This window comes from Caenorhabditis remanei, chromosome V (assembly GCF_010183535.1).
Source record: "Caenorhabditis remanei strain PX506 chromosome V, whole genome shotgun sequence".
In the NCBI taxonomy this organism is placed as follows: domain Eukaryota; kingdom Metazoa; phylum Nematoda; class Chromadorea; order Rhabditida; family Rhabditidae; genus Caenorhabditis; species Caenorhabditis remanei.
In genome coordinates, this window is record NC_071332.1 from 20,788,522 (window position 1) to 20,813,542 (window position 25,021).

General features: G+C 36.1%; 5 protein-coding genes across 5 annotated transcripts; 1 reads left to right on the forward strand and 4 right to left on the reverse strand.

Annotated features, from left to right (window-relative positions):
* Positions 1 to 47: 47 nt before the first annotated feature.
* GCK72_021674 (uncharacterized protein) lies at positions 48 to 1,733 on the reverse strand (the record flags this gene model as incomplete). The annotated part of the gene is made up of 8 exons (XM_053734422.1): positions 48 to 84; positions 133 to 340; positions 383 to 782; positions 828 to 921; positions 967 to 1,150; positions 1,202 to 1,524; positions 1,577 to 1,640; positions 1,685 to 1,733. The coding sequence occupies 8 exons, from the start codon at positions 1,731 to 1,733 to the stop codon at positions 48 to 50; spliced, it is 1,359 nt and encodes a 452-aa protein (XP_053583335.1).
* Positions 1,734 to 4,997: 3,264 nt separating this feature from the next.
* On the reverse strand, positions 4,998 to 6,536 carry GCK72_021675 (uncharacterized protein; the record flags this gene model as incomplete). Its single annotated transcript, XM_053734423.1, has 6 exons — positions 4,998 to 5,354; positions 5,399 to 5,468; positions 5,534 to 5,600; positions 5,780 to 6,312; positions 6,356 to 6,443; positions 6,488 to 6,536. 6 exons carry the CDS (start codon positions 6,534 to 6,536, stop codon positions 4,998 to 5,000), a joined length of 1,164 nt encoding a protein of 387 aa, XP_053583336.1.
* A 337-nt stretch (positions 6,537 to 6,873) lies between these two features.
* On the reverse strand, positions 6,874 to 17,635 carry GCK72_021676 (uncharacterized protein; the record flags this gene model as incomplete). Its single annotated transcript, XM_053734424.1, has 41 exons — positions 6,874 to 6,922; positions 6,972 to 7,179; positions 7,228 to 7,724; positions 7,773 to 7,956; positions 7,999 to 8,061; positions 8,389 to 8,682; positions 8,728 to 8,784; positions 8,837 to 8,917; positions 8,981 to 9,100; positions 9,192 to 9,290; positions 9,343 to 9,561; positions 9,612 to 9,731; positions 9,778 to 9,873; positions 9,918 to 9,949; positions 10,212 to 10,422; positions 10,472 to 10,865; positions 10,916 to 11,009; positions 11,060 to 11,243; positions 11,288 to 11,341; positions 12,064 to 12,381; positions 12,594 to 12,695; positions 12,741 to 12,806; positions 13,143 to 13,205; positions 13,253 to 13,339; positions 13,385 to 13,624; positions 13,671 to 13,751; positions 13,797 to 13,955; positions 14,331 to 14,420; positions 14,467 to 14,628; positions 14,683 to 15,225; positions 15,271 to 15,483; positions 15,532 to 15,678; positions 15,734 to 15,901; positions 15,961 to 16,155; positions 16,198 to 16,320; positions 16,378 to 16,503; positions 16,550 to 17,002; positions 17,053 to 17,127; positions 17,174 to 17,287; positions 17,350 to 17,562; positions 17,617 to 17,635. The coding sequence occupies 41 exons, from the start codon at positions 17,633 to 17,635 to the stop codon at positions 6,874 to 6,876; spliced, it is 6,813 nt and encodes a 2,270-aa protein (XP_053583337.1).
* A 904-nt stretch (positions 17,636 to 18,539) lies between these two features.
* Positions 18,540 to 24,572, forward strand: GCK72_021677 (uncharacterized protein; the record flags this gene model as incomplete). The annotated part of the gene is made up of 12 exons (XM_053734425.1): positions 18,540 to 18,558; positions 18,603 to 18,698; positions 18,745 to 18,849; positions 22,679 to 22,886; positions 22,980 to 23,182; positions 23,226 to 23,547; positions 23,613 to 23,682; positions 23,727 to 23,969; positions 24,016 to 24,163; positions 24,221 to 24,321; positions 24,372 to 24,496; positions 24,539 to 24,572. 12 exons carry the CDS (start codon positions 18,540 to 18,542, stop codon positions 24,570 to 24,572), a joined length of 1,674 nt encoding a protein of 557 aa, XP_053583338.1.
* Positions 19,682 to 21,725, reverse strand: GCK72_021678 (uncharacterized protein; the record flags this gene model as incomplete). Its single annotated transcript, XM_053734426.1, has 11 exons — positions 19,682 to 19,715; positions 19,761 to 19,885; positions 19,935 to 20,035; positions 20,093 to 20,240; positions 20,287 to 20,523; positions 20,568 to 20,661; positions 20,704 to 20,911; positions 20,956 to 20,979; positions 21,193 to 21,479; positions 21,523 to 21,634; positions 21,677 to 21,725. The coding sequence occupies 11 exons, from the start codon at positions 21,723 to 21,725 to the stop codon at positions 19,682 to 19,684; spliced, it is 1,419 nt and encodes a 472-aa protein (XP_053583339.1).
* Positions 24,573 to 25,021: the final 449 nt, after the last annotated feature.

Sequence of the window (25,021 nt, forward strand, 5' to 3'; positions counted from 1 at the left end):
TTAATACCCATTACATAATCCTATTAATTCAACATTTGTAGGGAGAATCAAAATGTAGGAAACGGAACCCATGAATCAACCGGTCTGAAATGTAGTTAATAGTTTTCATCTACTATAATCCATGCCACTCACGAAAAGCTGTAAAACCGTACTTCAATAATTTCCTTCCTCTCTTCTCCATACTCATAATTGATAACTATGTTATATGTAATATCATTCTTCAGTACAGGATGTCTCAGAAAAGAATTTCCATTTGTTGATTTATAATGATCAGACAAAACCTCGTTGTTTTGGTCGTCAAGCATAGTAAAGCTCACAGATTTCAGATTGTCATCGGTACCTAAGAAAGGAAAATTAAGTTAGTCAATAAATGAATTATCACCATGATTCTGAAAAGTGATAACTAGAGACATGGTCCCGTCTTGATTTCCCTGGACAGGTCTGACAAAAGATGGAACATTTATAACTCCTGACCCGGATACTAGATAGCTCTGTGACACAAATTGATAGGTCCTCGAGATCTCAAGAACTGTTTGATAAATTTCATTCCTCATATCAGTTGACTGGAAGTCGCAAAATCCATTAGTGGCGTGAGTGATTTCACACAAAAGACCTTGATCATTACCACCAAATGAATTGGTGTCAGTTACAGTATACACAAAAATGTGAAGTTTGCGGAGTTGCTGGATGAGATCAGAGACATCTTTGGTGTTAGGGAGTCGTTTCATTAATATGTAGAGTATAGAACCGCATAGTGGATATTCTTGGTGGGAAAGGAATTTCTGAAAGGTAATATTATAGAAGATTCTAATAGTAATACTACTTACCCTAATAACATTTAAAACGTTACTCTCAGTACGTTGACTGGGAAAGCTTAGCGTTGAATCAGGCAAGTTTGCTGAGACGGAATCCGTAAAGTCACTAAATAAATTTTTTAAAAATTAGTAATTTTACATTTAAACTCACCTTTTATTAGTATTAAAATAAATAGGGTCACCGGTAGTAGTGTCAAATCGAACATTCGCAAAATATACAATTTTCAGTGATGTGAAATAATCAGTTATCCAGCTACGGCCATGTTGAATAAGACTAGTCGAAATATCATTGGAATAAGCGAAGAGTAATGTCGCAGGTGTTGTTGGAGTACAATCTGGAAAATGGATCTGGTTTTAGAAAATAGTTTGAAGTGGGAGTGTAGTACCTGAGGGGTTTCGTGTTATTGTTGTTGTAGTTCCAGTTGGTTTTGTATTAGTAGGGTGGGCAGATACAGTAGTACGAGAAGAAACTGTATTAGTAGTAAGGCTCAAACTTTTTGTAGGACCAGATGCGGTTGTACCAGCAGATGAAACTGCTGTAGACACATTATCAGAAGGAGTATGCGAATCTTTGTGATTCAAGAAAAGGAGAAAGAAAAGTGCCACGGCAAAAACACCAAGTATAATGATATTAAATAATCCTATCAAAACAATTTTTCGAAACTGACTATCAACGATCCGGTTCAGCAAAGCGAAATGTTTCTGCTTACTGAAATTATATTATTTTATAATACATGTGTAGAAAAATCCAAGCAACTCACGGGATTTCTTCCATCTCTGTTGTAGGATCTTCATTAGAACTTGCTGGCCTATTTCCAAAAGCATCTGGAAATTGAACACTTTTCAATTTACTGTGACTAAAAACTTACGTTTATTAAGTTGCCGCTCAGCATATAACTTGTCTCGCAGAGAAGTCATGATAGGAAGAACGAGAATCAATAATTTTATCAATTTTAATAGAGAAAGAGAGTGTTAATTGTATTATCATTCCCTTTTTCCCGTTTATTTTTCGATAAGATATTTTAATTCAAAAAGATTTTCAAAGTTCAATCTCTCCTTTTACAAACAATCCATGAAGGTTTGTTACAAAGAGCTGAATTCCAGTCATCTGACTGAAAATGCATATGAATACAACTGAGTTCCATGTCAAACAACTTCAAATTATTATAATCTTCTGTTGTCCGATCTGCGCGAGTCCCCAAGTTCTCAGAAGGAGCCACACCGCCCAACAAAAGACTCCTTGTCATGTTGAACATGGAGACTACAAATCGGTTTTCCAGTTTAGAATGGATTGATAGACTAGAGCAATCCCGTTGGCAGGCGTCTTGAGCATCAGTAAATGTGAACTGGAAGTTTAGTTTTGTGTAGCAATAATTGTTGTAGTTATAGTCACAAGTGTCTGGAATACTGCAAGTGGCTTATTCTTTTTCACATTCTCACTTACCATCAAAAATTTGTGGAACCCCAGAATTACTGCAAGCTGTATAGCAGTTGAATGAGTTGATGCAAGAGTTTGATGCATTTATTGTGGAAAACCATCAGTGCAAATTGAGTTTTCAGTGTAAACGGAGAAGGACTTTGCCTGGCTCTTCCGTTCAACATACAGAAAACAGAGGTTACAGTCGACTGTCTTTATTTAGGAAGGCAGAGAGAGCTTCAGATCGGCCGTTCTCTCTCCGTCCTTCAAAAACATTTTTAATTAATTTAATACATTTTCCACGTATACAGAACTCAATGTTTATTTCGTCTTGATATGATTATATCACGAAAACTGATAACATAAAACAATTATTATTATTGTGATGTAGCTTTCGCAGTGTGCTTCAATTTTTCAGTTTGCACCGTAATCGCAAATCAATTGTTGTATGGTACCCAGAAGTCGACGGCGCTTAAATTAACATGTATTCCAAGTGCTAACAGCTTCTTTTTTTTACCTAACACTGTATATTCTTATCTGAAGAATATTTATTTTTTTATCCGAGTACTTAACATCAACTGCCATGTTGTAGAAACTAGCATGAAATCTGTACGGACCTTTCATGATATACGTGGTGTTTCCCTAAAGTTAGACAAACATTTTTGAAATAGAAGAATTGGCTCTATTACAGTTTAGGCGTCCTTTGAAAACTTGAACGTCCCTTAAAACACTTAGACGTCCCTTAAAACACTTAGACGTCCCTTGAAACACTTAGACGTCCCTTGAAACACTTAGACGTCCCTTAAAACACTCAGACGTCCCTTGAAACATTTAGACGTCCTTTGAGGCCCAAATTTTTTTCCTGTAAATTGAAACGTCCTTTGGAATGTTTAAACGTCCCAAAAAAACATTTAGACGTCCCAAAAAACATTTAAACGTCCTTTGAAATCCGAAAAATTGTCGGAAAAATTAAGACGTCCCAAAAATTATTTAGACGTCCCAAAAAATGTTTAGACGTCCCAAAAAATGTTTAGACGTCCTTTGATATCCCACATTATGATAAATAATATTTAGACGTCCCAAAAAACATTTAGACGTCCCAAAAAATATTTAGACGTCCCAAAAAATATTAAGACGTCCTTTGATATCCCAAAATTTGGTTTTAAATATTTAGACGTCCCAAAAAATGTTTAGACGTCCCAAAAAACATTAAGACGTCCCAAAAAATATTTAGACGTCCTTTGATATCCCAAAATTTGGTTGTAAACTGATCGGTACTATGTGTCTATTTTTTCTATAACTTGGAGTTTCTTTTCAGATTTGACATTCAGTTTGCTTGTTTAACTCGCTGCCAACCCTTACATAATTCGTTTCGTCCAAAAGAAAAAGTAAGTGTGCAAATTCCAATGTTCACTTTTCACCATTTTTTTAGGCTTAGGCTTCTTAGAAATTTAGGAAAAAAAGGACAAAAACGGTTATTAATCAATTTTATTTTCCGAATTTTAAAGAAACCTAAGCCTAAGAGAAGCTGAGACAACAAAAAAATGCCGCTCCTTATTTCAGGCAATTGTATTCAATTCCTATTTCGAAGAAGGGTTTTACGACTTCGAAGAAAGAAGACGATTAATCATCAAACAAAACGTGCCATTCAAAATTTCTATTTCCGCCAGGATCGTGGATTTTGAAGTGAGTTTTTTTAAACATTTGTGGAAGAATAATGTCAGTCTTAATTGCTAAATTTTTCATATGAGCAATTCTTTTTCCAGATTATGATCAACGATGATTATTTCAAAACTTTCGATTTCCGCATGCCCTTGGCAAATATTGAAAGATTGCTAGTGAACGGATCGGTAGTTCTACACCGTGTGTCACAATTCGACGAAAGCGCAGAAGATGTATCTGACCACGAAAATGAATATCCAGAAGAATCCGATTAAATGTTTTAAATTCATTTTTAACATTCTACTTTTTAAACACTTACTGAAAAGAAACTCCAAGTTATAGAAAAAATAGACACATAGTACCGATCAGTTTACAACCAAATTTTGGGATATCAAAGGACGTCTAAATATTTTTTGGGACGTCTTAATGTTTTTTGGGACGTCTAAACATTTTTTGGGACGTCTAAACATTTTTTGGGACGTCTAATTATTTTTTGGGACGTCTAAATATTATTTATCATAATGTGGGATATCAAAGGACGTCTAAACTATTTTTGGGACGTCTAAACATTTTTTGGGACGTCTAAATAATTTTTGGGACGTCTAATTATTCGAAACCTAATTCTGGGACGTCAAAGGACGTCTAAATGTTTTAAGGGACGTCTATATGTTTTTTGGGACGTCTAAACATTTCGGACGACTTTTGGGTCCCCAAAGGACGTCCAAGTTTTTTGAGGGACGTCTAAGTGTTTCAAGGGACGTCTAAGTGTTTTAAGGGACGTCTAAGTGTTTTAAGGGACGTTCAAGTTTTCAAAGGACGCCTAAACTGTAATAGAGCCGAAGAATTTTCCGATCTTACATAGCAAGCATGTGACTCAAAAGTCTCTGTAAATGCTCCCCAATCTTTAAATGATCCCGAAAACCATTGACTAAACCATGCTAAGTGGACCATCCTGAATGTGTCTAGGGATCCTGGAATACAAATTGCCAGTAAAGTCAGACATTTTAATGTTACCAAAAGAATCTTACCATGGTCCTGTAGAGTCATGCAAATATAGTAATATCCAAACAGCGGAGAATCGAACATTGGAATAAGGGTATCTCCTACATATGACACTTCAGCATTGAACGAGTACACCAAATATAAAGGCCAGATGGATGGTAGCCAAGTGGGTGTCTGATGCATAAAACGGTGTATTTAGAAACTAGACGATTACTCCATACATCTGTAATCATACGATCTTCCGTGAAAATACAGAGTCCATTAGTTTCGCTTGCCAATCTGTACATTGGTTCTGATGACAACCCACCAAATGAGTTCTCAGATACAACGAATGTGACATAAGCATGATATGTTTTGAGCAAAGTTACTTGGTTAGAGGTATAAGTGTCTGTAGGAAGACGTTTCGTGACTATGAAAAGAGTTGCTCCACAATAGGCCACGTCTTGTTTGAAGAAAAACTGAAACACATACAAGTGTATTGTTTTATAATGAGACAATCTACATCAATAATATCCAATACAGCACTACCTTCAGACGGGTCTTTAATCGACTCTGATGGATCCGGAAGACCGCTTAATAACGCATCATGTATTGTACTGTAAGAAATAACTTAGCTCATATAAATTTTCTCACTAACCCAAAACTGTTGCTTGAAACAAATGCCATAATTCTTTGATTCAAGTTGTTCACCATATCAAATCGTCCTAAAGCATAGGTTTCAAAAAAGAAATTTGAGTTCGTTGAAATGGAATTCCAGGTGTACAAAACTTGATCTGCTGTGAGATCATTGGAATACGCAAAGAAAAATGTAGAATTCCGATTTGGTGAGCAGCCAGTATGGTCTAAGAATAAAAAAGATCTTTAGATACGGATAGGAACTCACCGTAAGGTTTTGTCGTAGTGACAGAAGAATGTGAGTGAACTGTTGTATCAGTTCTTGTTGTTGGTGCAGAAGTAGTTGGTGAAGAAGTAGTTGGTGAAGAAGTAGTTGGTGAAGAAGTAGTTGGTGAAGAAGTAGTTGGTGCAGAAGTAGTTGGTGAAGAAGTAGTTGGTGAAGAAGTAGTTGGTGCAGAAGTAGTTGGTGAAGAAGTAGTTGGTGCAGAAGTAGTTGGTGAAGAAGTAGTTGGTGCAGAAGTAGTTGGTGAAGAAGTAGTTGGTGAAGAAGTAGTTGGTGCAGAAGTAGTTGGTATTAGTAGTGTGGTATTAGTACTGTGGGCAGATACAGTAGTAGCAGACGAAACTGTTGTGGACAAATTATCAGGAGGAGTATGCGGATCTTTGTGATTTAAGAAAAAGAGAGAGAAAAGTATAGCGACAAAGACACCAATTATGACAATATTAAGTAATCCTACTAGAATAACTTTTCGAAACTGACTATCGCCCACTTGGTTTAGCAAAGCGAAATAATTCTGCTTACTGAAATAATATTATTTTATATGAAAAAATGCAAACAACCCACTTGATTGGCTCCATCTCTGTTGTAGGATCTTCATTGGATGTTGGCTCATCTTCAATTCTAGATACTGATGGTCTATTTCCAAAAGCATCTGAAACTTGAACAGTTTTAAAATCACAGTGACTGAAAACACACGTTTATTAAGTTGCCGCTCAGCATATAACTTGTCTCGCAGAGTAGTCATGATAGGAAGAATGAGAATAATTAATTTTATTAATTTTGATAGAGAGAGGATGTGATAGTTGTCTTATCATTTCTGTCCGTTTCTTCCTTTTTTGATGATTCAATCGATGTTTCAATTCAAAGATTATTAACATTCAGCAACTCTCCTCTTCCAAACAATCCAAGAAGGTTACACAAATTTCCACGTCTATTGATTCGACGGTCAACTAGAATTTTTTGGAGTCTAGAGAGTACAACAGTCGTCTTATCTTATAAGTGATGACAGTGAGTGTCTCAACTTCCTCTAGTGAAAATTATACTGTTGATGAAAACTAAGAAAAAATCTTTAAACCATTTATTCAACAAGGATGTGCATAACAAGAAAACGGCAACCAAGAGTCCACTGCGCTGAAATTTCTAGCATATTATATATGCATATCCAACAGCTCACACCCACCTACTACTATACACTCTGACTTCAATATTCTCCTCCCTCACGTCTCCATATTCATAGTTGATAACTATTTGATAGGTGACATTGTTTTGGAGCACAGGATGATCCAGGAAAACATTTCCATCCCAATATTTCAAGGAATTCATCCACACATTTTCATTCTTGTCGTCGAAAATAGTATACCCTACTGCTTTCAAGTTCGAGTCACGTTCTGAAATACTTATTATAGGTTGTATTGGATTATTAGTCAAACCCTTACTATGATTTTGATAAGTAATAACCAGAGCCATAGGTTCTAGCCCATTATTTTGGTACGGTCTCACAAAAGATGGTACGCGTATGACTCCTTTTCCGGTTACTTCATAGCTCTGTGAAACGATTTGAAAAGTATTTGAGATGCATTGAAGAGATTGGTACATATCATCTTTCATATAACCAGTTGATTGGAAGTCACAAAACCCGTTGGTACCATGGGTCACTTCGCAGATCAGACTTTGATTTTCACCGCCCGATTGACTGGTGTCAGATACAGTATACACAAAAATGTGACGTTGGCGGAGCTGTGAGATGAGCTCGGAAACATCTTGGGTATTCGGCCACCGTTTCATTAATATATAAACTATGGCACCGCAAAGTGGAGACTCTTGATTAGCAAGGAATTTCCGGAGAACATTGAGAACATTACTTCCAGTATTTGTACTAGGGAAACTTAGTTTAGAATCCGGTAAATTGTTTGTGACCGATTTCTGAAATTCTCTGAAACGAAAGAAGCATTACTAGAATTCTGAATATTATAAAGCTTACTCTTTGGAACTGTGGAAATAAATCAAATCATCGGTAGTGGTGTCGAATCGAATATTTGCGAAGCTCACTATTTTTGAAGTTTGAATATATTGAAGAATCAAGTCACGTCCCTTCTCAACCACGCTAGGTGACAAGTCATTGGAATACGCAAACAGAAAAGTTGTATCTGTTTTAGGAGTGCAATCTGAAAATATAGTTTTTAAATATTTAAAAAATTCTAACTAACTTTGGACCGGTAAGGATGTGGTAGTAATGGTGGTCTTGGATCGTGTACTAATTGTGCTTGGCTCTGCAGGTTTTGAAGAGATGAACACAACAAACAATACAATACATATAATAAGTATAGCTAGCATTACAAAGAAAAATACTCTACAGTAGGTGAATATAGATTCGTCTGAATCTTCCGAAGGAACAACTTCGATATTAATTTCTACGGACGACATTAGGTATTGAGAATTCTCTGAATTCCTTCTTTTTGTATCTAATTTTCTTCCGTTATTGATGAGTTTTTCGAATTTGATCAATGTTAGATAAGTGTTATCACAAAATAACTCTGTCTGTTTCATACTTCCTCTTGGTAAACGGTACTAGAAATTTCTTTGTAATTCAAGCTTACCATCAACAGGTGGAGAAGTAAGTTTGGCTGCAACACTTGTAATAGACGACGTTGTAGAGATTGTAGATTGCATTGACTCCGTAACAGTAGTAGTTACTGTACCAAAAGTAGGTGCTACACTACTATGTTTTGACGCGGTAAAAAATATAATCAAAAAAATTATGACACCAAGTATCAACAACCCTATCAAAATGATTTTCCAGTAGTCTAACACAAAATTGACACTGAAATCTAGACACGGAGTTTCTACAGGGATTTCTTCAGGTTGAGGACGGAATCTGACAGGTTCTTCTGCTGAAAATATGACAGATTTTATTAAAGAGTTAAGTTCAAACTGACCTCGGCAATCCACATACTGATAAACCGGAACAAGTTGTCTGATTACTCGAAAAGATTCTGAAAATGTTTTCAAATTGCGTTTGAAATTAAATGTATAATATAAACTTACCTAAATTTTCTAGATTGTCATATCGTGGAAGATTTTCTGCTGGAGGTTCAGAAGGCCTGGTTGGTCCATTGGGTTCTTGGTCTGAAAAAAACGGGCGGGGCTAATAATTTCAATTAAAATTTTATTAGGACTATTAAAACTGACCTATTTGTCCTATGCTGTCTAGAATTGGTGTACTTTGATCTGTTTCCCTTGAAGATCCAGAGGCTGGTCCAGAAGTGGTAACATCTTGAAACTGGGATCCCGGCAGCTCAGATTCCTCTTCTGAAAGAAAAATTGCCATCAAACTCTCATGTAAAAACTTATCCACCTTGAAACCCCACATTCTGATAATTTTAGGAGCCAAAAAACTGACCTACATGTCCTATGCTTTCCAGAATTGGTGGTTCTCTTGAAGAGGTAGAGGCTCTCACTCGAGATAATTCAGAAGAACTGATTGCTTCATTTGATAGTTCTGAAAATGTTTCCAAATTGTGATTGAAATTAAATGTGTCATAGAAACTTACCTAAATTTTCTAGATTTTCATAACGTGGAAGTTTTTTTATTGAAGGTTCAGAAGGCCTAGTTGGTTCATTGGGTTCTATGTCTTCTCTTATTCTGGGCAGAACTTGTCCTATGCTTCCCAAAATTGGTGTACTTTGATCTAATTTCCTTGAAGATGCAGAGGCTGGTCCAGAAGTGGTAACATCTTGAGACTGGGAGCCTGGCACCTCAGACTCCTCTTCTGAAAGCTCACAAGAATCAAAACACTTCTTTGTGACAATTAAAACTGACCTACTTGTGCTATGCTTCTCAGAATTGATGTACTCTGATCTGATTCTATTGAAGATGCAGAGGTTAGTTCAGAAGTGGTAACATCTTGAGACTGGGAGCCTGGCACCTCAGATTCCTCTTCTGAACAAAAAATTGCCATCAAACTCTCATTTACAAACTCATTCACCTGGACACCCCACATTCTGATAAACTAGAACTGCTTCTCTAAAGGATTCAGTATCCCTTGTCACTTCAGAACCAGCAATAACATCGAACAGAGAATCTGCAAAATTTAAGATTGGTGAGAAAAGTGAGCAAACAACATACCTTTTGGTAGACTGGGCATCAAGTTGAAAGACCTATTTGAATCGTGATAAATCGGGGGAAACCACAAGGATTAGTGTTATCATTTCATGAATTTTAATGCTTTTATTTGGTCTTTGCGGTTAAATAATTGGTCGTTGCGGTTATTAGGAATTATAGATTATGAACAAATCAAAGTAAATTTAAAACTCAAAATCTAATAGTTGAAACATTTTGATAAGTTGGAAATGGAATCCATGTGTCAGGCGGGCTGAAAAAAAGTTTTTCAAAAAATCCCCCACCTGCTCCCAAACTTACGAAATGCTATAAAATCTCACTTCAATCTTCTCAATCGTATTCGTTTTCTCATATTCATAATCGATATCAATGTGATAAGTGACAGTATTGTTCAACACAGGGTGCGCCAACAAAGCATTTCCATTTGTTGGTTTTGCCTGACCGGGTAACACAACTGTATTCTGATCATTTTTGATCTTAAAAGACAGTGCTTTGAAATTAGCATCTCGTACTGAAACCATATTTAATTAGGTTTAATTAGCACACCAATTAGTAATTACCATGATTCTGATAAGTGACCACCAGACCCATCGATCCTTGCTCATTTCCTTGTGGTGGTCTTACAAACGATGGAACTTTTATAGTACCTTTTCCGGATACTTGATAGCTTTGTGATACAAATACATGGACTCTAGACACTATCCACATTGTTTCATAAACTTCATTTTCCAATTTACTAGCTATTTGGTAGTCACAAAATCCATTTGTTGTGTGAGCCAGCTTGCACATTATGCTTTGATCCTTGCTACCTATAACAGCGGAGTCAATTACAGAAAACACAGATATGTGATTTTCTCGAAGTTCCTGGATTAGATCTGTGACGTCCACAGTGTCCGGCAGTCGTTTCATTAGGATGTAAACTATGGCTCCGCAAGTTGGTTGCTCAAGGAATTTCTGGAATAGGGAAGTATTGGTTCCCATGATTTCCTATTTGATAAAATTACCTTTAACATGTTAAGAACATTACTTCCATCTTTGGTATTCGGAAGTTTCAGTTTTGAATCAGGTAATAATGCATTGACGGATTTGTCAAAGTCGCTGAATGATTAATTAACTGATTAATTTAGATCTCTAGTTTAGAAGCTCACTCTTTCGAGGCATGAAAATGAATAGGGTCATCTGTAGTCGTATCAAATCGATTATTCGCAAACGTTGTAATTTTCGGGTTCACAATGTATTTCTTAACGTCACCAAGAGCCTTCTTAATCAAGGTAGATGTGAGGTCGTTGGAGTAGGCAAACAGGAATGTTGTATTAGTTATTGGAGAGCATACTGGAAATGAGATCCACTTATCGAGATTTGGATATTTGTGTTACCATCGGAAGGCGATGTAGTAGACAATTCCGGAGCTGCGGTATTAGTGATCGGTCCTGTAAGTAACAAGATTCAGCAGAAACTCTTTTTCTCTTTTACTGTTCCGTTTTGGAATGCCATTACCTACAATGTAAATATTTTTCTTTCTCCCTCACAATTTATTATTTTACTTGATTCCGCAATCACCCGGTTCTAATATTTCTTGCTCCCTTCTTGTTGCATAATTGTAACAGTTTTTTTCTATTCCCTGCCTTTAATTGCCTAGTTCCTATTATTCCCCTTGATCTCAATTCCATATCTCAGTTCTAACCCGTTGTAGTCATTTCAATTGTTGCCTTCCCCCCGTTATTCTTTCTATGACTGCACCTTATTAGTCCTATTTTTTTTCTTTACTTGAGACTATCTCGTGAGGGATATGTTTCAAGTCTTCTTTGTATCTTATAGTCTCTTATCCCTTGAAGTAAATACCGTAAATACTGTATTATAACGGCATGCCGTTATATTTTTCAACTGCCTCCGAGAGAAATTTTGTGGTTTCAGAAACTCATTAAAATTGAACAAAAAACCTTTTTGGACTTTATATTTGCTGATCTAGAAGTGACCAAACACGTTGCTTCTAATCAGAACCGAGAAAAAACCCCTGATAAAAATTTTAAGGGATTCTGAGTAGAGATGGGGTGCCGTTATAATACAGGTGCCGTTCTATTACAGGTGCCGTTATAATACAGTATTTACGGTAAATAAATAAATAAATAAAAACTCATGTAATATAACTAACCTTTAGTAGGTAAAGGCTTTAATGTAGTCGAGGGTTTTGCAGTTACAGTAGTCACTGGAGATACTGTAGACTTACTCGCTGGTTTTGTTGTAGTAGCTAACTTTGTTGTTACAGTAGTTGAACCAGTTGTAGAAATACTCGGCACTACAGTACTACTTGCACTTTGATCTGCAGGTTTCAAAACTACAAAGAATAGAATAAGGAATACGATAAGGCCTAGAGTAAGTAGACCGAGTAACACGACGAAAACTATTTTGCAGTACTTGAATACCGGATCTGGCGATTTTTGTTTTTGAACTGAAGCTATCGGAGGGGTTTCTGAGAATGTACTATTAGAAATTATTTTTTGCACTAAACTCACCAATATTTTCTGTGGTCGACATGTTAGTTGTGAGTTGTACATAAATTTTAAAAACTAATTCGTATCAGGGAATTGAATAGGATTAGCGTTATCAGTTTTCGATTGTCTTTTGTACAGAGGATGTACAGTCCTTGGTCTTTGAGATAACTAAAGCTAATCACTGACTGACCTGTGGTTTTGTTTCTGGTAGTAGAATTGATCGGTGGTACTGTAGAAGTGGATTTAATAACAGTGGTCAAACCATTTGTGGATTTAGAAGTAGTGCTTGAAACTGAAATTTTTAGTTTGAGACTACAATTAGAAAACTTCGACTTACCAGCGGTTAAAAGTTTTGTAGTTCCGATGGAGCTTCTTGTAGTCGCCGGTGATACTGTAGTATGACCTGCAGGTTTTAGAATCACAAAGAATATTATAAGAAAAATTGCTATGGATAGGATAAGTAGACCCATTAACACTAGTAATATTGTTTTCCAATGATTCATTATGAAATTTGAGCTGCGAGCTGGAGGTTCTGGAGATTCTGGAGATTGGAAAACTATTCTGTATTAGAGATTTCATTAATATGTACTTACCATTATCTCGCGCCCACATGATAGTGTGTTGTAAACTTTAATGAGTGGGGAAATCAAATTATAAAGGATTAGTGTTATCAGCTACTTTTTTTGCAACAGGAATTTGAATCCTTCGTTTTAATTTTGCGGTAGGATTAGTGACTTACCTGATGTAGTTTGCTCTCTAGTGGTTGGGGGTGGTTTACTTGTGGCTATCGTAGTTGTTGCTCCTGAAAATCAAATAATAATGAAAATATTTTTGAATTTGAAAGCTCACCACTGGTAGACACATGTTCGGTTGTGGAGGGGGTACTAGTAGCTGTACTTGGGGCTGAGGGTTTTGTGGTTTCTACAGTATTAAGACCTAATGAAGAATTAATAAAGGTGAATGTTGAGTTCGGATACTTACTACTAGTGCTTGCCAAGGGTACTGTAGAAGTAGTAATTTCTACAGTAGTACTTTTGGGTGTAGTCGCCTTTGTTGTACTAATTTTCTTAGAAATAGTTGATGAACTCATGGTAGATTTTTCTGTGCTGCTAACCGTCGTAAGAATTTGTGTTGATGTTTTTAATTCGACAGGTGTAGTCGCGGTTTTAGATGTAGCTACAGTAGTCCATGGATTTCCTGTGCTCTTTGTTGTGATGTGACCTAGAGTTAAGACTTAATTTCAGTTATACGGTTTTTCAAAACTTACTATTAGTTGGGACAAGTTTCGCTGTAGTAATACTAGATGGTTTAGTAGAGAATTCCGAAGCTGCGGTATTGGTGATCGGTCCTGTAGATAACAAAATTTAGCGAAGACTCAGGTACTATAATTTACCATTGGTATGTAGAGGGTTAGTCAAGCGTTTTTCAGTCACAGTAGTCACGGAAGGTACTGTAGACTTACTTGATGGCTTTGTTGTAGTAGCTAATTCGGTTACAGTAGTTGAACCAATTGTAGTCCCACTTGACACAACAGTACTACTTGTACTTTGATCTGCAGGTTTCAAAATGACAAAAAAGACAATTAGGAAAATAACAAGGGCTATGAGTACTAGACCTAGTATCACGAGTAAGATACTTTTCCAGTGTTTCAATATGAAATTGGTATTGCTTTCAACTTGATCATTCTCTGGGGGTTCTGCAGATAAAAATGGTATTTCAGGAATTTTGAGTTAGCGTTTCTCACCATATTCTCGTGCCCACATGTTGCTTGCAAATTTTGGAATAAAAGCTTATCAGATAATTAAAATTTAGCGATTGTTAAAAGAATGCAAAGAAACCACTATGCTAATCCGATAGCTTAATTATTTAGAATCAGTCTTATCAGTTAAAATTTTGATCTCTTCGTTTTGCGGTCTTAATGACTAACCAGATGTGGTTTTTTCAGTGGTTGTTAGTGGTACTGTAGTGGTAGAAATTGAAGATAGCCAGGGTGTTGTGGTTGTGGCTTCAGGAATGGCTGAAAATGTTAGTACAAAATAATATTGATGGTGATTAGAATTTACTTGTTCCACTTGTTGACTGGGATTCAGATGTAGACGTGTATTTCAAGAATGTAGTTGTTTCTAGCGGTGATGTGGTGGTAGTGCCATCAGTAGATACTGTTGTAGATTGCTGAGAGGTAGCTGAAGTGGACGTGGATTTTGTGGTTTCAGCAGTACTAGAGCCTGAAATTTCCAATGAATCACTGACAAATATGAATGCTAAACTTTGAGACTTACTACTGATGGGCGAACTTTTGTATGTTGTCGTCTTTTCAATAGTAGTGTTGCTCAGAGGTACTGTAGTAGTGATAACATTAGAAGACATAATAGATGGACTAGTAAGAATTGTGGTTTCAGTGGTAGGCAGATGTTTGATTGTAGTGAGGTCTTTCAAGACTGTGGTTAAAACATTTGAAGTTTCAGAAGTAGTAGACAGAGTTTGTGTTTTTTCACTAGTAGGAATTGTGGTTTCAGTAGAAGAAACAGTTGATAAGGATGGTTCTGACACTGTAGTAGTTGTTGTACTTTGGGGTGTAGTTAACTCTGATGTGCTAATTGTCGTTGAACTCATTGTAGTTTCTTGAGTGCTAGTTGACGGCGTCGTTGATATTGATTTAGGCGAAACAGTAAAAGTTGAAGAGGATTCATCAGATGTAGTTGAGTGTTCTGTAGTTTCAGTGGTTCCCCAAGATGCTGTTGTTGTTATAACGGAGGTTGATGGCGTCGTTACTCTTGTTGTTGAAAATTCTGCAGTTCTCTTTGTACCGCTTGACTGATAAGCTAAACACATTGGTCACCAGGATAAACATGAGTTTGGAAACTAACCGCTGGTAGGAATGAGCTCAGATGTGGTCGAAAATTGTTTAGTCTTTGTTGTAGTAAACTCAGGCATAGTTGACGAAGGTGTTGTTACAGTAGTCGACAGATACTTCGGTGTTGTGGTCCTCCATGATCCTGTGGTAATACTAGAGAGGGTAGATTCTACTGGAGTGTTTGTTGAAACTCCAGTCGTTTTGTGAGCACTGCTTGTACTACGATCTGTAAATAACCACAGTAATCTGCATGTGCTTAAATATTGAAGCTTACCACTAGTTCTGGTTGTGGTGGATTCTGCCACAATAGTAGAAACTGTAGACTTATCCGGAGTTGTTGGTACTGTGGTAGTACTACCCGTGGTGGATTCTACTGACTGACTAGTTGCAGTTACAGGTGGCGTAGTAGAACTGCTTACACCTGTAAACTCTAAGATTACCACCAACTACAGAAGCCTTGCTACCATAGTACTTACTACTAGTGCTTGCCAAGGGTACTGTGGAAGTAGAAGCAGTTGTAGAAGAAACTGACGGATTTGTCACAGTAGTAATTTCTACAGTAGTACTTTTGGGTGTAGTTGACTCTGTGGTGGTCACTGTAGATGTCTCTGTTGTGGTTTCAGGGGCACTGCTTGTTCTTAGATCTGAAATGTTTTGATAATACTGGTGTACGCCAATAAACCCAATTATTAAGAAAACAAACCGCTGGTTAGTGGAGGGTTAGGTGTGGTCGAGGTCTCCATTAATGTAGTAGATGTTGATTGTGCTACAGTACTAGTCAAATGTTCTGTGGTTTTGAGAGGCGTTGTTGACTCAGGTTTGATAGATTTTGATCCGGGAGCAGTAGTAAATGTAGTTGAGCTTACTGTGGTAGATTTTGTTTGGACTGTACTATCAGCTACAAAAAAGTGATGACATTTAATATACAAGAGAAACTTACTATCGGAAAATGGAGAAGTTGGTGTTGTGCTACCTGACGGTGTAGTTACAGTTGCCCAAGAACTACTAGTACCTTGTGATACTGTAGTTGACACTGTTGTGGTGTCAGTACTTGTCTTTGGATCTTAAATTGCAAAAATTAGTTAGAAAGTGGGACAACAGCTAGTAGACTAGAACTCACCACTAGTGACTCGGGATTTGGATGTGGAAGATCTCTCACTAGGTTTTGAAGTTGTAGATGTAGTAAACAGCATATATTTAACTGATGTTGTTTCAGTAGTAGGTAGATATTTGATTGTAGTGAGGTCTCAAATTCTGGAATTTAGTTGAAAAATTAGGAGACTGAAACTTACCAGCAGTTGTTTGGGATTTGGAAGTGTAAGATCCCTCACTAGGTTTTGTAGGTGTTTCCGAAGTAGTGAACAACGAAGATGGTATATGTTTGATAGTAGTAAGGTCTTTCAAAACTGTGCTTGAACTTTTTGAAGTTTCAGAGGTAGTACTTGAAGCAACAGTTGATAAGAATGGTTCTGATACTGTAGTAGTTCTCATAGTTGTTGTACTTCGAGGTGTAGTTAACTCTGATGTACTAATTGTAGTTAAACTCATTGTAGTTTCTTGAGTGCTGCTACTCAGATATTCCGGTGTAGGTGAAGGCGACGTTGAAATAGATTTTGTAGTCAAAGGTTTTGATGTAGTTGAATCTTCTAGAGTCGTAGTTAAACCAAAAGTTGTAGATTGTTCTGGTGTAGTTACTATTGCAGGTGCTGTGGTGAAACTTTTTGTGGTTCCAGAGGTACTGTAACCTGAACATATGAAACTGCAAACCATGAAAACTAGAAATATTGAAACTCACTAGACCGAAGTGCGAAAGGCGTAGAAGATTCTGTGCCTGTCGTCGATTGTGCAGAGGTCAGCTCAGTAATCAGTCCTGCAAATAGAATATAAGTAGGATACAAATAAAAGCAAAGTCTTACTATTGGTAGTTAGATATCCAGTTGAAAAGCCAACTGTGGTAGAACCCTCCAAAAAAGGAGCTGGATGAGGTTTGGAGGTAGTGTTGATAATAATTGGTAAAGGAGTAGTAGAGACTGAAAATTGATTTCAAGATTACATATCTCAATTTCTTTACCCGATAAAGTTTCTCCGTTACCTTCCGTTGTTGCATTTGAATCTGTTGTGGTCCCACTTATTGGCAGTACCGTACTACTTGTTATACTGTCAGTTGGTTTCAAGAGAACAAGAAACAAGATCAGGAAAAAAATGAGACATATCATAAGAAAACACATAAACCCGAACAAGATTGCTTTCCAGTACTTTCTGAAGACATTTTTTGATCCAGGACCTTCGGGGTTTTCTGAGAAATCTGGAATTTAAATTTCTTTTTTTTCTCCAAAGGGTTTTTCTGGCATAAACTCACCGCGGTAGGGCATCGACATGATACTACTAGCGTTTTCAAGAAAATTAAATTAATAAGGATTAATTTTATCAATACAATAATTCAAGAGCATTTTGTATTTCAAAAGTGTGTGTGGTTTTTGATACTAATTATTTGTGGTAGATAAGAAAAGTGCAAAAATTTGTGGTTTATTCAATAAGGAGGTTCATAAGAAAAATATGGGACCCATGTATTGACTTTTCAAAAAATTGAAATACCAACAATTACCTCATTAATTACTTAAAACTGAGACACCATTTTTGTAATCAGTTTTTCGGGGTTTCAAATAAGGCGTTAGTAAAAATAGATTACGAAAAATTATATTCTTTGGAATTGTCAGTTTTATAAATTTTTTTGTGATCATAACTACAGTTATCTTCGTGGTTTTTCTTAAAAGTAATATACGGTGCCGGCGGACTTCACATTCTTTATTCAAGATTTAGGCTTCGAAGAATGAAAACACTTTTTTGCGCCAGACTCCTCAAACTGCTTGCATAGGCCTCTGAACTGGAACCATGCGAAGAGTATGTAGGAATCAGTTTTGTTTTGTTGTGGAGGAGCCCTAACAATTCTAATAAAAGTTCGAAGCCCCCAAGCGCAAGACAATAAAAACTTACCTATTTGTCCTGCGCTTGACAGAATTGGTGTACTCTAATCGGATTCCCTTGAAGATACAGATGCAGTTGCTTCGGAAGTGGTAGAATTTTCAAACTGTTGGCCTGTGTTATCAAAATGTTTAAACTACCAGAATCTAGGTTTAAAAATTATTTCTTGTTGTGTATAGTCTACAATATTCCCACTCAATTATTTAATCACAAAGACCAGATAAAAGCATTATAAAAATGTGAAATGATAACACTAATCCTTTTGGTTTCCTTTGAGTTTCGAGGAAAAACCACAATTCAATGCCTGGTTTGCCAAAAGGTCAGTTCTCTGCTCAGTTGTCTCTTTAAGCTAAAATTTTGCAGATTCTCTATTCGATGTCATCGCTGGTTCTGAAGTGACAAGGGACACAGAATCCTCTAGAAAAGCAATTCTTGTTTATCAGAATGTGGGGTTTGAAGGTAAATAAATTTGTACATGAAAGTTTGATAGCAATTTTTTATTCAGAAGAGGAGTCTGAGCTGCAAAGCTTCCAATTGTCCACTTCTGGAACAGCAAGGGCCTCTACCTCTTCAAGAGAATCACCAATTCTGGAAAGCATAGGACAAATAGGTACGTTTTTATTGTCGCAAAATGTGTTCTGATTCTTGTGAGTCTGAATGTTGAATGAAGAATGTCAAGTCCGCAAACACCGGATATCACTTTTGAGAAAAACCATGAGGAGAACTGTAGTTATAATCACAGAGAATACTATAAAACGGAAAACTCCAAGAAATATCACTTTACGTGATCAATTTTTCATAATGAGGGATGCAATTCTCGAGGAGCGAGATCTGCTGAAAAAAACATTCGACTTGAGATAAAGCAACTTGTTCAGTAAAAAACTAATTGTGCAGGTTCATTATATAATTTTTTGAATCCATTAAGTCATACTGTCACACAACTTTTCGAATGAAACACACGTATTAGTGATTTTTCTATAATCAATTTCTTCCACTATAATCCTCACGGAAAAAAGAAATTGTGACCTCCGATTTATTGGAAATTATTTGTAGATGTACTCTTAATCATGCTATATAGTCGTGTAGGAACTGATGAAAGGCATTGCACTTCCCTCTGCCAAAGTTTGATCTTATTTATATTTTTATGATACAAGAATTAAAAAAATTTGTGGACCAATATCACAAAACTTTATGGTTTAATAGGGAAATATGTGAAAAATTCATCGAGCAATGGTTACCCTGTTTCTGACAGAAAAGAAGCAACAACACAGAAAAATCATAGTTTTTAGTTCATTTATTACATTTTCCACATATACAACACTTAGTGTCCCTCTTGGTCTTAATAGGCTTATATCATTAAAACTGACAAAAAATCAATTATTACCGTGATGTAGTTTTCGTAGTGTGCTCCAACTTTTCAGTTTTTGCACCGTGATCGAGAATTAATTGTTGTATGGTACCCAGAAGTCAGCGGCGCTTAAATCAACAAGTTTTCAAGTGCTAACAGTTCCATGTTTTTACCTAACACTGTATATTCTGATTTGAAGAATTTTGATTTTATCATCTGAGTACTCGAATTCAAGTGTCATGTTGTAAGGGACAGCGTCCAATGTGTACGGACCATTTTTGACATACGTGGTGTTCCCCTGAAGTTAGACAAAAAATTTCCAAAATACAAGAATTGTGTGATCTCACATAATCAGCATGTGACTCAACAGTCTCTTCAAAATATCCTGATTTTGATGATTTCGCATTATACCAAGTTAACTTGACCATTCTAAACGTATCTAGGGACCCTAGAATATAAACTGTTAGTAAAGTCAGCAATTTTAAAGATACCAATGGAAACTTACCATGGTCCTGTAGAGTCATGCAGATGTAGTAATACCCAACCAGCGGAGAATTGAAAATTGGAAGAGTCACAGATCCAGAATTTGTAACGTTTGCATTGAATGAATACACCAAGTATGAAGGCCAAATAGATGGTAGCCAAGTGGGTGTCTGATGCCAGAAACTAGTACTTCGAAACTGGAGAAATTTTCCATACCTCTTGAATTCTATCATCGTCCGTGAATATACAGAGTCCATTAGTTTCACTAGCTAATCTGTACATTGATTCTGGTGACGACCCACCAAATGAGTTATTAGATACAACGAATGTGACATAAGTATGATATTTTTGGAGCATGGATACTAAGTCAGTGATATTGTCGTCTGTAGGAAGTCGTTTCGTGATAATAAAAAGAGTTGCTCCACAATGGGTAATATCCTCAAAGAAGAAGATCTGAAACACATACAAATGTATTATTTTGTAATATGAAAACCTACATCAATAATACTCAATACTCCACCACCCTCTGACGGGTCTTTCAACGACTCTGTTGAATTCGGGAGACCGCTCAATAACGTATCATATATTCCACTGTAAAAAAATAACTTAATTCAATAAAATTGTCTCACTAACCAGAAACTGTCTCTTGAATCAAATGTTGAAAACGTGATATTATTGTTGCTGTTCATCATATCAAATATTCCTAATGCATACTTTTCAAAAAAGAAATTTGAGTTATTTGAAATGGATTGCCATGTATTCAACACTTGATCTATTGTCAAATCATAGGAATACGCAAAGAAAAATGTAGACTTCTGATTTGGTGAACAACCAGTATCGTCTAAAAAATCAATAAAAAATCTTTCGATACGGATAGGAACTCACCGACAGATTTTGCCGCAGTATTATCTGAAAAAGTCAACTTTAGGAAATTTTATTGAATGTCTCACCTTTTATATCTGGTGAAGTTGTAGTACTAAATGATCTAATAGAATAATCCTCTACGTGTTCAATTTGGTTTGAAAGTGAATAAAGAGAAACATTGAAAATAATAATATGACAAAAATAAGCATATTCAGAAGTCCTAGGAGCATTGTTTTTCGAAACTTTTTCTTAACTCACCGAAAAGTTCTGTCGTAGTGACACAGGAATATGAGTGAGATGTTGTATCAGTTTTTGTTGTTTGTGCAGAAGTAGTTGGTGTAGAAGTAGTCGTGGTTTCCAAATGATTATGCGACGTAGAACTAATATGAATGTCTTCATGTTTTTTGTTCAAATGAAGAATCAGAAAAAAGACAAAAATAATCAACGCGGCAAAAACAACAACTAAGTTAACTAATGCAATCAGCAAAAGTTTACGGAATCGATTGGTCACGGTGTAACGGAGAATTCCAAAGTGACGTTGCTTGCTGAGACACAAATTAACGTTGATAGATTAATAATAGAACTCACTCTACTAGTCCAAACTCTGATGGTGGGTTTGTGTCGATTATTTCTACAGTAGTTGGTTCTTCATTTGTTCCGGGAGCTGATGAAACTGAAGCAGAGTCATTGTTGATGATACCTGAATTTTTTAATTAAACAGAAGATTAAGTATTCTTACCACCTCTACGAGATTGAAATTCTGCATAAATATTTTTGATTCTTGATATCATGACAGAAATAAGACAAAAATGTGCCAGAGGAAATGTGATTCTTCTCGTCAGTTTCTGTTCGGTTAGATAACACTCAGTGACTGATAGTAATATGGGCGGTTATAGTTGCTTCTTCCCAAGTGGATTATAGCGGGAGAAATTGATTATAGAAACATCATTATTATTACCACCTTATGTTTGCAGTTTTGAGTTTTCACGTCTGACAGTTTTCACTATCAGGCTGATGCATAAATTTTTATCTTTTTTTGCAAAATTTTCAATGTAATTTTTGTCCACGAAAATTTCATTATTCAACATATAATTGACAACCATTGGTCACTCATTGTTATAATTCCCGTAGCTCATTTTTATGATTCTCGTGGAGTACCTCTATTGTTAAACCGCACCCATAGGTTTAGTTTTAAAGTGTATGAAAAACAAAACAAAAAAGATATTCAAACTGAGCGACACCAGATTAGTATAGGTTCCTGTTCGAACATGAATGAGAGCCATGTTAGGAAGTGGGATACGTTCTATTTTTTTGCGCTTATGTGCATGAGTTAGTGAGTTAGTTGAAAATTATTTTGATAAAGTAGAGTAGACATTATTGTACTTTATTTCATTTCATTATAAAGATTTCCGCAATGGGGTTTCTGCCGGAATCGTAAAGTCGGATTTTCACGTGTCCAATAAATCTATACAGAGCGGTAAGCTTGATTATGTTAGTTGTGTATAGAAATTCATTGTTCGCTAAGAATCGTTTTCAGAAGCATTGCGAAATGCCAGTAAACAACTCAGTTCAGTCCCTTCGTCATCTTCTCCCAGGCCAGATAGTGTTGATGGCTCTAGAAATGACTTTCATTCTGCAAAGAAAATGAATATAATTTCTCGTATTCAAAAAATATATGCGGAACGACAAGCCAGACTAAGTACAACTTGAAATTGAATTAAATTATAATTTTTACTTGTTTCAGAAACTTTGCAAATTCAATCTCGACAACCTGATACAGCATCTGAACTATCACCTTCCATACCAAATCAAGTACCAAATACAGTTGAAGGGTCTAGAACAACCGGATCAACAATCGTATCACGTGAAGTTCCTCGAACTCAAACCAATTTGAATTCGATCAGAGTGATTGTGTCAGAAACTAGTCCGGAAACTGAGTTTGAACCTGCAAAGTGAGACTTTTACTTAAAATCTTGCATACCTTTTCAACTCTACAAAATTCCTAAGCGGAACTCAATTAACTGATTTTATTGAATTGGTTCCAGCAAACAACGTCACTTTGGAATTCTGCATTACATCGTGAATAACCGGTTTCGTAAAATGATGCTCATAGGATTTCTAAATCTGCTCATTTTTGTCATATTCTTTGCTTCAATTTTTCTCTTTTTTTACATTCAAAGTCAAAGCGAAAACAGGGAAGAAGTTTCTACTAAACCATTCAGTACTTCAACTTCTCCAGATGTTATTGGTGAGAATTTCAAAGAAATTATACGAAATTTGTTTGTTTTTAGGTGATACTACGACAAGAACTGATACAACAGCTCACTCACATTCTTCTGACACTACAACAAATCCTTTTGGTGAATTCCTATCCGTATCTAAAGATATTGTTTTGTCTGATTTCCTAGACCGTACGGATTGCTCACCAAATCAGAAGTCTACATTTTTCTTTGCGTATTCCAATGATCTCACAGCAGATCAAGTCTTGAACACCTGGAAATCCATTTCAGAGAACCCAACTTTCATTTTTGAAACCTATGCATTAACACGATTTGATATGATGGACAGCAGCTCTGATTCTGTTTCATCATTTGATTCAAGCCACAGTATCAGGTTAGTGAGGCAATTTAATTGAATTAAGTTATTTTTTACAGTGATATAACTGATGCGTTATTGAGCAATCTTCCAAATCCAGCAGATTCGTTTAAAGACCCGTCACGAGGTGGCACAGTATTGGGTATTATTGATGTAGGTTTTCATATTGCAAAATAATACGCTTGTAGGTGTTTCAGTCCTTCTTCTGTTGTGACGTGACACATTGTGGAGCAACTCTTTTTATTCTCACAAAACGTCTTCCTACAGAAACGCCTTCCTATGTCGATTACATAGTAAACAAGCTCAAAAAATATCATGCTTATGCAACATTCGTTGTATCCGAGAACTCATTTGGTGGGTTGTCACCAGAATCAATGTACAGAGTGGCAAGCGAAACTAATGGACTGTGTATTTTTACGGAAGATGATAGGATTCAAGAGGTATGGATTATTTCTCCAGTTTCGAAATACTAGTTTCTGGCATCAGACACCCACTTGGGTACCATCCAGTTGGCCTTCATACTTGGTGTATTCATTCAATGCAAAAGTTACAAATTCTGGAAACGTGACACTTCCAATTTTCAATTCTCCGCAGGTTGGGAATTACTACATTTGCATGACTCTACAGGATCATGGTATGTTTCGATTGGCACCTTTAACATTTCTGACTTCACCAATAATTTGTATTCCAGGATCCCTAGACACATTCAGGATGGTTCACTTAACTTGGTATAATGAAGGATCATCAAATTCGGGTTCTTTTGAAGAGACTGTTGAGTCACATACTGATTTTGTAACTAAACATTTGTTTTTTTTTTCATTTTAATATACTCTTAATTTCAGGGAAACACCACGTATACCAATAAAGGGCCATACACATTAGATGCAGTTCCTTATAACTTGACACTTCAATATGAATTTCTAGGAGAAACAACTGAAGTTCTTCAGATCAGGATATACAGTGTTCAGTGAGTAAAACTTTGAAAAAACTTCGGAAATTTTGGTTTCAGAGCGGTGGACTTCTGGGTTCCCTATAATAATTGAAACTTATTCTCTTCAGGTGAATGAGACTGTACATAACGTGTTTTTTAAATCTCAATCAACGTTGAAATACCAAATAAAAATTATTTAACCATTTTGTGTTTAATATGCAAATTGCAGCGATTGAAAATAAAGCCAACACAATTTTGAACTGCGAAAGTTATTGTTTCTTATCAATAGAATAGGATTATATTATCAACGATAAGAGAAATAGTTATTGTGATGAATTATTTGTTTCATAATAAAATATATTTATTCACAACAAACAAAATTTTCTTCAATTTGCCCAGATGGATTTGACTCAGTTGGAGATAATTGTTGGAATGTGGCGTCGTAGATAAAGGTTCAAAATTTTGGATGGGGTTTGGTATACTGATTATTGTTATAAGATGTCTAAATACTTTTGTAAGAGACAGACTATTCTGAAATGTTTAACTAATAAACCTTAATGC